Raw genomic sequence first — 12,332 nt, forward strand, 5'->3', positions numbered from 1 at the left:
CCCCGGTCGGACACCACGCGCTCAGGTAGGCCATGCAAGCGGAATACATGCTGAAGGTACAGCTGAGCAGTTTCCTTGGCTGTGGGTACAGATGGACAGGGAGCGCAGTGCACCATCTTGGTGAAATGGTCGGAGAAAACCAGAAGGCAGGTACAGCCACGAGACGAGGGTAAGTCCACTATAAAGTCCAATGAAACCGTGTGCCAAGGGCGCGGTGGAACTGGCAATGGCTGAAGTAGGCCGGGGGGTCGCCCGGTAGGTCCCTTGGCGCGCCGGCAGACATCACAACCAACAACGTAGCGAGCCACGTCAGCCTTCAGGCGGGGCCACCAAAACTCACGACTGACCAGATGGGTGGTCCGATACCGTCCAAAGTGCCCCGCTGCTGGGGCATCATGGGCCATCCGGAGAACCTCCAGCCGTAGTGGCCCTGGCGGGATGTACAGACGACCATGATGCAGCAGAAGGCCCTGATGCAGGACCAGCCCCGGATACTGTCGGCTGGACCCTTCAGCCAGCTCCCGGAGCCGATCCTGGGCCCAAGCGTCGACCCGCTGCTGTTCCCGCACCCGAACCTGCAGTGGCTGCGTCTCCTGGGTGGCCAGGAATGCAGCCGGAGGTAGGATCGTGGTGGGTTCTGCTTGCTGTACCGTGTCTGCGTTGTCTTCAGGTTTCCGGGACAGGGCATCCGCCTTCTGATTCTGAGAGCTAGGGATGTAGCGGATCCGGAACTGGAACCGGGAAAAGAACAATGCCCACCGGATCTGTCTTTGGTTCAGCTTGCGGGTGGTCTGGAGGTACTCCAGGTTCCGGTGGTCGGTTCTCACCTCCACCGGATGTCGTGCCCCCTCAAGATGGTGACGCCAGACCTCAAAGGCTACCTTGATGGCCAGTAGTTCCCGCTCCCACACAGTATAGTTACGCTCCGCTGGTAGGAGCTGGCGGGAATAGAAGGCACAGGGTAAGAGTGGCGCTTCAGGCCCAATCTGTTGAGACAAGACGGCACCGAGAGCCGTACTGGAGGCGTCGGTCTCCACCACAAAGGGTCGAGAGGGGTCAGGATGTTGTAAGATTGGTGCCCTCTGGAAACAGGCCTTCAACCCCTGAAACGCCTCCTCTGCCTCCTTGTCCCAGGAAAACGGCGTCTTTGGGCGCAGTAGCCGGGTCAACGGGGTGGTGCGATGAGCATAATCAGCGATGAAGGTCCGGTAGTAATTGGCGAACCCCAGGAAACGCTGTAGGTCCTTGCGGTTCCGGGGTGCCGCCCATTCTCGAACCGCTGTCACCTTCCCCGGGTCCATTTGCACCCCATCTGGAGAGAGCCGGTGACCAAGGAAGTCCACAGTCCGCTGATGGAACTCGCACTTGCTGAGCTTTGCGTACAAACGGTGCTCACGCAAGCGCTGCAGCACGGTCCGGACATGTCCCTCATGGTGAGCCGGGTCACGGGAGTAAATCAGTATGTCATCCAAATACACCACCACGTACTTGTCTAACAAGTCCTGAAACACGTGGTTGATGTAGCGTTGGAACACAGCAGGCGCGTTGCACAAACCGAAAGGCATAACCAAATATTCGAACTGCCCGTACCGGGTCCCAAACGCTGTCTTCCACTCATCCCCGGCTCGGATCCGAATCAAGTTGTAGGCCCCTCGGAGGTCCAGCTTGGTGAACACCTGTGCCCCTTGCACCCGCTCCAGCAGCTCCGAGATAAGGGGTAAGGGGTACCGGTCTGGGACGGTAATTTTGTTCAGGGCTCGGTAATCATGGCAAGGGCGGAGTTCCCCACATTTCTTCTTAACGAAAAGCACTGGTGCCGCGGTAGGCGAGGTGGAAGGCCTAATGAACCCACGCTCCAGGTTCTTGCGCAAGAAGTCCTGCAAAGCCTCGCGCTCTGGCTCTGTTAGGGAATATAAGCGACTCACTGGTAAAGGCACTCCGGGTTGGAGGTCTATGCCACAGTCAAAAGGCCGATGCGGCGGCAGCTGGTCTGCCCCCCGTTCCTCGAACACATCCTGGTAGTCCTGGTACACGGCTGGGAGCGTGGGTGCTGCCTCCTCTGAGGGCGCGGCCGCCAGCGTTCCGGATTGAGCATGGGAACATGGGTCTGGGAAGTGCACGGTCCGTTTGACCCAGTCAATCTGAACGTTGTGGGCTTCCAGCCAGTCCATCCCGAGTACCAGGGGGAAGCGGGGCATAGAGGCAATGTCCAAAGTTCGCAACTCCCGGTGCTGCTGGAGACACAGGACCAGGGGCTGGGTCTCCTGAGTAACAGCACCTGAACGCAGAAGTCGTCCGTCAATCGCTTCCACCTGGATCGGTACTGGCTTGTTCCGAAGTGGCACCTGATAATGGGTGGCAAAAGCAGCGTCCATATAGGAGCGGGTTGCCCCTGAATCTACCAAAGCATGGGTGAGGATCCAGGGCCCCCCTGGAGGGTATAAACGTACCGAAACCATAAGATGTTGCAAGTCCATTGGTGCGGGCCCATTCTGTACGGTTTGGGACCCCCGGTAGCTAGGGCCATCAGCTACTGGGGTTAGCGGTTTCCCTGCGGCTGGCGTTTCTCAGGGCAGGACCGAGCGAAGTGTCCACTTCCGCCACAGTAAAGACAGAGATTTCCCTCCCGACGCCGCACCTTCTCTGCGGGGGAAAGGCGTGGCCGCACTGCCCCGAGCTGCATAGGCTCCTCCATTAAATCAGTTGTGACTGTGGGGCTGCCGGAAAAAGCTGGTGCCGTGAACTGGAAGTGTCGGCGACCCCGGGCCTGACGACGATCCTCCAACCGGTCGTCTATTTGTAGGCTCCGTTGAATGAGGGTGTCCAGCGTGGTGGGGCGTTCCATTGTGGCCAACTGGTCCAGTACCTCGTCCGAAAGCCCTTCGAGATACTGGTCCCGCAGTGCCGAGTCATTCCAGGTCAAGTCCTGTGCCAACAGCCGAAACTCCGTGGTATATGCGGCCACCGTGGACTTGCCCTGTTTCAAACGCCGAATCGCCCGGTTGGCTTGACTCCCTTTCTGGGGGTTGCCGAACGCGGCCTCCAAACGATTGCAAAACTCCGTATAGTCTGCCAGCAAGGGGGAGTCCTGCCTGAGTAGTGGCAACGCCCACTTGGCCGCCTGGTCCTTTAACCAACTAATCAAAAAGTGCACCTTGGTGCGGTCGTCAGGAAAGTTCCGGGCTCGCCCCTGGATATACAGCTTGGCCTGGGCCAGGAACATGGGAAAGCTGGCTGGGGCTCCATCAAACTTCTCAGGCAAAGCCACTGGGTACTTGCCCGGAGCCGGGGCGTCGGCCCCAGGAGCCGGTAGGGCTTCCAAGCGTTGCTGAAGTGCCACAACCGCGTCACTGAGCTGCTGCACGGTGTGAGTCAAGGCCTGGTTCTTCTGGGCCAAAGCCACCAGTGCAGCCGCCTGTTCAGCCATGGCCTCTGGCTCTTCCCGAACGCACCCCTACGAAGGGGGAGTGCGGGTGTGGCGGGAGCAAACTGTGCTGGTCCCGGGGGTAAGGTACCTTGGGTGTAGCAGAGTCCACACGAAGAGGGGCGAGGTCCGAGGCAGAGAGCCGGGCGGGGAACAGGAACGCTGGAACAAGAGGCTGTGCAGGGAGCAGGAACACCGGATGGTCGGGAACAGGAGGCCGAGCAGGGAACAGGAGTACCGGATAGTCAGGAACAGGAGGCCGAGCAGGGATCAGGAACACAGGAAGGTCCGAAGCCAACAACGACGTTGCTCCCGCAACCTGGGGCCGGGCTGACTGGGCTTTTATCCTCTTCTAAGGCCAGAGGCGGTCCCGGCCCCCAGGAGCCCCGCCTCCTCTGGCCTTAAGGCGAGCACTCCTCCTGGGGGCAACCAGTTCCCTTCGCCTCTCTGCCCTAAGCCTCTGCAGATCAGGAGAGGCCGAAGGGTTACTGGGCCCTGGAGGAGGCTCACCTGTGGCCACTGAGTCGTCAAGCCTCTCTGGGGCCAGAAGGGTTTCACCTGGGGCCAGCTCCTGATGCACTGCCACAGGTGCAGGTTCTTCAGCATCTAGGCCTTGCCCCAGTTCAGCCGGCCCTGGAGGCGGGGACTCTTGTGCAGGCTGGGATTCCTCTGTTTCATCCTCCGAATCGGAATCCCAGGCCATCACAAAAGGGGTTCATGGGCCATCAGAGAGGAATCCTTTGGCCTGGGGAGACAGGTGTTGCCACGGTGATGGGGCGTGTGTTTGAGGTGACAGGGAAGAGTTTTTGAGCAAGATGGTCTGGGAAGAAGAAGAGGGAAGAAAAAAGTCTGGGATCCATCTTGGGCAGGTTGGCTGCAGGCTGGCTGGGAGAGATGCCTCAGCCTCCAGGGCTGCACTGCTGGGAAAGGGCAAGCTCCTCTTGAAATGACCATGCTAGACTCTCTCCATGCAGACTGAAGGTGTAAATAGGTGAACAAACCATATTTCTTAAAACTACGACAGTCTTTGCTGTGTCTCAGTTTTCCGAAGGTACACAGACCCTGGGTGAATGCCAGGAACCCCACGGGCTCTTGCCACCGCTTGACAGAGAGAAGAGGAGGCACCCAACTTTTGTAACCCATTGTTCTGCATGTATCTGATGCTTGCTAGTCCACCATCTCCCACTGTGGCTGTGTACACCCTATACCTTTAAAGCACATTGAAAGCAGTTTCTTTCCCCTCAGAGAATTCTGGGCTCTGTAGTTTGTTACTGGTTTCTGGGAATTGTAACTCTGTAAGTACTCAGAATATCAGAAGGTGACGTTTTCCTCCTAATTGGAGTTCCATATTACAAAAGGCTTTCTATATTTAATATCTGCTGCCACGTAGCTGTTAAAGGCACAAGAGTCCTGTTCTCCCCCAATGCCAACCCTAAAACTATGCCAAGAACTCAAGTTTCATGAGCTGTAAAATAAGCTATGTTACTGCCATAGGTCTTTCACCAGCTCATCTTCAGCTGGCAATACAGTGGTACCTCTGGCTACGAACTTAATTTGTTCTGGAGGTCCGTTCTTAACCTGAAACCGTTCTTAACCTGAGGTACTACTTTAGCTAATGGAGTCTCCCACTGCTGCCACCGCGTGATTTCTGTTCTCATCCTGAGGTAAAGTTCTTAACCTGAGGTACTACTTCTGGGTTAGCGGAGTCTGTAACCAAAGTGTTTGTAACCTGTGGTTTTTGTAACCCGAGGTACCACTGTACTACATTCAGTGCAAGACCAGGCATGGCATTTCAGGTGCAGGGGGTCAAAAGTGATTTTAAGATTTAGGGCAGTTTTGTTTAGATGCTCATGCTTGGATAAATAGTTAAACAACAGGCAGCATATTCATTTGTTGTGGCGGTTTATTAATACTTCAGAATAAGCACAGCTTATTATTTTTTTCTTTTTTCATTTCTGTGCAAAAAGGCTTTGAAATCTCCACTCAGCCATGGACTTGGTGCCCTTGCAACAACAAAAGCATTTAAGTGTTTTATCTGCAGCATCAACTCCCCCTCAAGAACCCCCAGATTCCCCCCCCCCCCCCGGGTAGGGAAGCAAACAGTCAACTTGCTACAGTCAACTTAACCACCCCACCCCACCCCACCCCACCCATAGCTGTCAACGTTTTCCTTTTTTTAAGGGAAAGTCCCTTATTCCGAATAGGATTCCTCGCAAGAAAAGGGAAAAGTTGACAGCTATGACCCCGCCACTGCTGTATTTCAGGGAGGCAGGGGACACATACTAAGAGATTGGGTAACCATAACACTCCAATCAATTATGAAGCACACAATGAACATTTCTCTCCAGCACTGTGGCTGATGGGAATTGTAATCCTCAATATCTGGAGGTTGCCATGTTGGGGAATTTGGTTTAGTTTGCTGCTCGTTGGATTCTTTTCATGTTCTGAAGTTTCTGGCGTTTGTTTTTATGCTCCCACTACAGCTTACAAGTGGATGTACAACTCGCTGCACCCGAGTATCCCTATGCAGTACCTGGCCTGGGTGACCTATCCGCTCGTCCTGATCCTCTTTGCTGCCCTCTTCTGCCAACTTGTCTCTCCGCAGGCTGTGGGTGAGAGAGAGCAAGGGATGGGAAGATTTGCCTGTCTGTCTCAGGCTAAGGACGCCTCCTGACATCTTTTTCATTATGCATTTGTGATGATTTGTGCTGGCGATGCTGTCGGGGAGGTCATAAACAACCCCTCTTTCAATGCAGTTTGTGCCTGCAAAAGTTTGGTGGCAGTCACACTGCCATACCTGTCAAGTGTCCTGGGGAAAACGGGAAATCCTATTTTATTGTGCGAGATCGTGGCGGGCATTTAGGGTGCTACGCACTCTCACAATACAATCTTGCCCCCCAAAGCACTTTGGGGGTCGTGACTGCAGCGTGAATCACGTGACTCGCCCAGGAGTTCATCCTTGAAGAAACGTGTCCCGTTTTTTAATCTGAAAAAATTGGACGGTGTGCATTGCTTCATTTCTAGTCAGGATATAACTTTAACTTCCTGCTGGAATTCCGTCACTTTCCACATCATAAACATTCTAGTTTATTTTTTGTCCCTTCTTTGTTGTGCTATCGCTCCTCCAGAAAGCAATAACATGGTAGCATAGGGGAAGCATTGGAAAACCCAGCCAGGTGGGCAGGGTATTATTATTATTATTATTATTATTATTATTATTATTATTATTAATAATAATATAAAGCAGAATAAACCCACTGCCAATGCACTGTTACTGTGGTGTTTTATTGCAGGTATATATACCTAGAAGGTACTGTATTTTTTGCTCTATAAGACTCACTTTTTCCCTCCTAAAAAGTAAGGGGAAATGTGTGTGCGTCTTATGGAGCGAATGCAGGCTGCGCAGCTATCCCAGAAGCCAGAACAGCAAGAGGGATTGCTGCTTTCACTGCACAGCGATCCCTCTTGCTGTTCTGGCTTTCGAGATTCAGAATATTTTTTTTCTTGTTTTCCTCCTCCAAAAACTAGGTGCGTCTTGTGGTCTGGTGCATCTTATAGAGCGAAAAATACGGTATATTTATTGCAGGTATATCCAGTTGCTGCTGGATAATCTAAGGGCCCTTAGGTTATCCAGCAGCAACAAATCCATTTCTTTTAAGCCTAGGCTTGCCCCAGCCATGTATGCAGTCTCCCCCCCACCTCCCATTTTTAGAGCAAGAAGGGAGCATAGTCAGAGGGAGCTGATGTTTTCTGCTCTTGCCTCTTAATTCCCTTAGGCGTTTTCCTCCCAGAAGATTGGGATGGGGGTGAGAGGGATGACATCAGGAGAGGGACCATGGGGGGAGATTAGCTGCAGAGAGGGGGAAGAATTTGGCTCTCCACATACCCCATTTGTTCAGGTAGTAGATAGGTAGCCGTGTTGGTCTGCCATAGTCAAAATAAAAAATTCCTTCCAGTAGCACCTTAAAGACCAACTAAGTTAGTTCTTGGTATGAGCTTTCGTGTGCATGCACACTTCTTCAGATACACTTCTTCAGATGTGTATCTGAAGAAGTGTGCATGCACACGAAAGCTCATACCAAGAACTAACTTAGTTGGTCTTTAAGGTGCTACTGGAAGGAATTTCCCATTTGTTCAGAACACCCTGCTTTCTTTGCAATAGGAGCCAACCTTGTTTTCAGCTAACAGGTGTTTGTCACCTGTAGTTTGAGCCTCTGTCTCTCTGCACAGGTGTGGCACAATTCCTCACCTGCCCTTTCTGCTTTGTTCAGGCTCTGGGATCCCTGAGCTGAAAACCATTATGCGGGGAGTCGTCCTCAAGGAATACCTCACACCCAAAGCTTTTCTGGCCAAAGTTGTAAGCCTGACAGCTGGCCTAGGAAGTGGGATACCTGTCGGCAAAGAGGTGAGCACCGCCGGGGCTTGGGGAGGGGAGAAGGGCAAGTCGCAGGAGGCAGGGGGTGTAATTCCGTTATGCACTTCATTCTACACCTTTAGGCGCCAGGCAAAAATGTTCCTCTTTCGCCAGACCTTTTGCTGATTGACGTCCAATGCCTTTTAAAAATGTGTTGGGGATGAGAGAGGTTACTGGGTTGTTTTTGTTTTTATTATGTATTTTATGTTGTGATTTTATGTTGTAACTGCTCTGAGACCTGCAGGTATATGGTGGCATGCAATTATTATTATTATTATTATTATTATTATTATTATTATTATTAGTGCTGGGGAGGCAGATTTCATCCCCATCACCTCTATTTCTGATGTTCAGGCTATGAGTGCTGTTGCTAGTGAAGCCCAGACAGCACCACCTACACATAAGGGAAGTATTCTCAGGCTTGGGGAAACCCTGAGGTTTGCAAAAATAGAAACATATACAGTTGTACCTTGGTTTTCGCACAGAATGCGTTCCAGAAGTCCGTTCGACTTCTGAAACATTCAGAAACCAAAGCACGGCTTCCGATTGGCTGCAGGAGTGTCCTACAGCCATTCAGAAGCCACGCTGGACGTTTGGCTTTTGAGGCAAAGTTCACACCTGGAACACCTACTTCCGGGTTTGCGGCATTCGAGTTCCAAGCTGTTTGTGAACTAAGCTGTTCGAAAACCAAGGTACGACTGTATTTAAAGTGAAAGATGTTCTGTTAGGGGAAGCCAAAACAGCCCATTGAGGACTGAGGGTGCTTAGTGGCCACGGAGTGCTGTCCAGCTGTTGAGGAAGAGAGAACAGAATGAAACATCTGGGATACAGAACAGCGGCACCCCACACTGCAACATTTTGTTGCAGTTTCCACTTGTGGCCATCTGTTTCCTGTTGCCTTAGGAGATTGATGGTGGCTAACTCAGCCACTCTAATTTCTTAGAGGGGGAGGCAGGCCAGGCAGAAGAGTTGCCATTGGCCAAGCTCCTAGGAAGGGGCATGGGGAATGATGGCTGTAGTGGCTGTAGGGTCAGCCGGCAGAACCATAGGATTGGAAGGGAACTACAAGGGTCATCTAATCCAACCTCCTGGGGAAGGAGGCAGGTAGAAGGTAAGGTTGGAAGTTGGAGCAGTCCTAATGAGGACAGGGCCAGGAGGAGGAGGGCTGGGGAGAAAGAACAGGGCAGGTGGCTATAATAATAATAATAATAATAATAATAATAATAATTTTTATTTATACCCCGCCCTCCCCAGCCAAGGGATAATAAAAACAAGCAATAATAAAAACAAGTTGAATGAATACAACTTAAAAACAAGATTAAAATACAACATTGTGTGAGCTTTATCATGTGACCCAGGAGCTTCTGAGGTGGGGAAGGCTGATGCTCATACATTGCTTTGAAATAATAAGCAGCCGATCCTTCGACTGGAGGCCTCTCTCTCAGGCTCCAGAGGGAGACACAAACCTAACCTTCTTCCTCTCCCATTAAGGACCTTTTAACTCACCTTGTCATTCTGATTACATTTATGATCTTGCCAGCCACGCATGGGCTGCCTAAAGGTAGATTTCGAAAGTGTGCCTTTTCAGTGGCATGAGAGAGTCTTACAAAGATGTTGGTGGGTCTGGGAGTGATAAAAACAGATAGGAGAGGCAGAATGTTTGCTACTTTTTGGCATAAAACTGAACTGAATGATGCTCCTCAACCTTCCTTCCTTCCTTCCTTCCTTCCTTCCTTCCTTCCTTCCTTCCTTCCTTCCTTCCTTCCTTCCACAGGGCCCCTTTGTGCATATTGCCAGCATCTGTGCTGCCGTCCTGAGCAAGTTCATGTCCATCTTTTGTGGTGTGTATGAGGTAAGTGTTCTGCATGCTCCATCTGGTCTGTGATGGAGGCTGTCAAAGGGGAGGGGGAGCCTCAGAGACCCAGAATACTGAAGGCAGGACCAGAATGAATAAAAAACAAAATAATTCTAGACTAGCTGGCAAGAGGGAAATGACAGCAAGTGGCAAGTTTAGCTGTCTGTTACAATAAAATAAAATACAGAGGAATCCTCCAAGAATCACGAACCAAAAAGGCTTTGGAAGCTAAAATCACTCCATGCCTAGTCAGAGTTAGGGTCACCCTATTTTCTTCTTTAAAAAACAAAAACAAACAATCCTAAAATATCGGAAGCAAAGCTTGGCTCCCTGAAAACCACAGCTTCTTTGTAAACCAAATTGCTGGTTTCTAGACCATTTGCTGAAAAAGTTAAAAGGACTTCTGTCAAAGAGGGTTTGAACAAGGATCCTGATAGCTGGGGATGAGCCTATGATAATCTGCACATCCTCCTATTCCTCATGCATCGCTCTACTTGTCCTGTTCAACACCTGACCTTGTAAAAACATGTATCCGCATTCTTGCAAGCCTGAATTTTGAAAGTGAAATTTTGCAAAATGGGTTGGTCACTGCTACCCATATATATACTGTGTGGTTGAGCAGCTGTAAATAAGCACAAATGATTTCATTGAGGCTTGTGCATTAGCAGCAGGCATCAAGACGCCCGGTGGGGTGATGGCTTTTAAAAATAAATAAATAACAACACATAAACATTACAGTAAGAAACATGGTTGTTGTAAGCAGTTGTGTTTTGAGGCTGGCGTGGCTTATTGCGCACAATGCTGGCTGAATGACTAAAGAGGCTCGAGCTCTGTAGCAGTGGCTGGCTTGGCGACTGGCTGCGCAACACCGTTCCAATAGCTGGTAACAACTGCCAGGCTAGTATGGAGAACTGGCACATAGGCTATATAGTATTTGGTGGTGCGTACAAAGGAACGGGGTCACCGTAGGTGCTGGCTGTGTGTAGTGGCTGGCTCACTGCTCACTTCCTCTGTGAGAGAAGGCTGGTTTTGCTGCTCGCTGTTGCTTTGTGCTGGAGGAGGAGGAGGAGGGAGGAGAGGACTAACCTTGTGGCTGTGCTCCCTCCTAACCCTGGCATGCTTCTCTCTGGCCGGGCTCTCTATTCCAGAATGTGCACAGGCAGCTCGACCTCCTGGTGGCGGCTTGCGCAGTTGGAGTTGGATGTTGCTTCGGGGCTCCTCTTGGAGGCAAGTGCAATTCCCATATTTATGCCAGGTGTTTACCCACCCCACCCCCGCTCCCGACTGAGGAAGTTTCTGGAATGGAAGCCATATTTTCTGCTCAACTGACAACCGTCGTGGTGCTGCGGTGTGGTTCTTTTACCTCGCATAACCCAACAGAGAAACAGAAAATGCAGCGAAGGGACATCCTGTGGGAAATAGAAAGTGACTTTGGTGCAAGGATGTGTTGGGCAAGGAATAACAACAACAACAACAATTTATTACTTATACCACGCCCATCTGGCTGGGTTTCCCCAGCCAACCTGGGCGGCTCCCAACAGAATATTTAAAAAACACGATAAAACATCAAACATTAAAAACTTCCCTTCAGATGTCTTCTAAAAGTTGGATAGTTGTTTATTTCCTTGACATCCGATGGGAGGGAGTTCCACAGGGCGGGTGCCACTACCGAGAAGGCCCTCTGCCTGGTTCCCTATAACCTTGCAGAGAGGAAACTGCCAGAAGGCCCTCGGAGCTGGACCTCAGTGTCTGAGCTGGACTATGGGGGTGGAGATGCTCCTTCAGGGAATGACATAAATCACATATGCCAATAATATCTAGCTGCCTCTATTTTTCAGGGACAGTCCCTATTTTCCAGCTCTCTCTGTGTCTCCAGTAAGTCACAGTTTCTCTTGGGGAAAAACTGGGGTGCTTTTAAAATAACATTGTTAGCATGGATACAGCTGGGGGTACTACCTTCTCTGTCATTCTTCTCCCATAACTGCCTATCCAGATAGAGATGAGCGGGAGTTTTTCAGTATCTCCATATTCACACTTCCCTTCTGAAGTAGCACAGTTCCATAACCATATTATATTTTTGCACATAGAGTGTGGCTTTAACTTCCCCATCTTTCCTTGTCCAAACTTCAACAAAGCAAGGAAAGCGTTGTACACCTATTCCACCATTTTCTATTGAATGTCTCCGAACTGCTCATATCTTGTTTTATTGCAGGAAACTGTGGAAATCCTACACATGTGCCAAGCGCTGCACTGGGAAGATGCTGCCTATTGTAGCTTCCTAGCATGTTTACATGCAGCCATTGACACATGCCCCGAATTTTCACGCATGACCATCTACTTGATAAATAATTGCAGTTTCCTACACTTCTGGGTTGGAGCTGTGTGATTTGTGAAATTTGTAACATACACTACATCTCTTAACCCCTTGAACAATTGACACCTGAATACATTATTCACATGTGACTCTGGAAAGATGGGGGAATTCTGCATTTACAAGAGCTGAGGCCTTGTCTCTTGCATGAATCCCTTTTGGTATTACATCACCTTCTTGCTAAGTGCACCCAAGCTTGTGTGTTGGTGAGAAATGAGGTGGGAACTCTTGGCATATACAGTGGTACCTCGGGTTACAAACACCTCAG

The 12,332-nt window shown here is 50.5% G+C and overlaps 1 protein-coding gene across 6 annotated transcripts in view; it reads left to right on the forward strand.

Moving 5' to 3' along the window:
- The window catches only part of CLCN1 (chloride voltage-gated channel 1), a 109,909-nt gene that overhangs the window by 60,063 nt on the left and 37,514 nt on the right, over positions 1-12,332 (forward strand). For 5 of the 6 annotated variants that reach the window (XR_014520475.1, XR_014520476.1, XR_014520477.1 and 2 more), the window contains exons 4-6: positions 5,908-6,036; positions 7,696-7,829; positions 9,613-9,690. Coding sequence is in view for 3 of the 6 variants with exons in the window: in XM_083481391.1 (XP_083337517.1) it covers positions 5,908-6,036; positions 7,696-7,829; positions 9,613-9,690 (341 nt within the window). In the remaining 3 variants the exon portion in view is untranslated. Of the gene's footprint in view, positions 1-5,907; positions 6,037-7,695; positions 7,830-9,612; positions 9,691-10,841; positions 10,921-12,332 lie in introns of all 6 variants that reach the window. The other variant, XM_083481390.1, reaches the window with a different exon arrangement.

This window comes from Podarcis liolepis (assembly GCF_965112155.1).
Source record: "Podarcis liolepis genome assembly, chromosome: 17".
Lineage (NCBI taxonomy): Eukaryota > Metazoa > Chordata > Lepidosauria > Squamata > Lacertidae > Podarcis > Podarcis liolepis.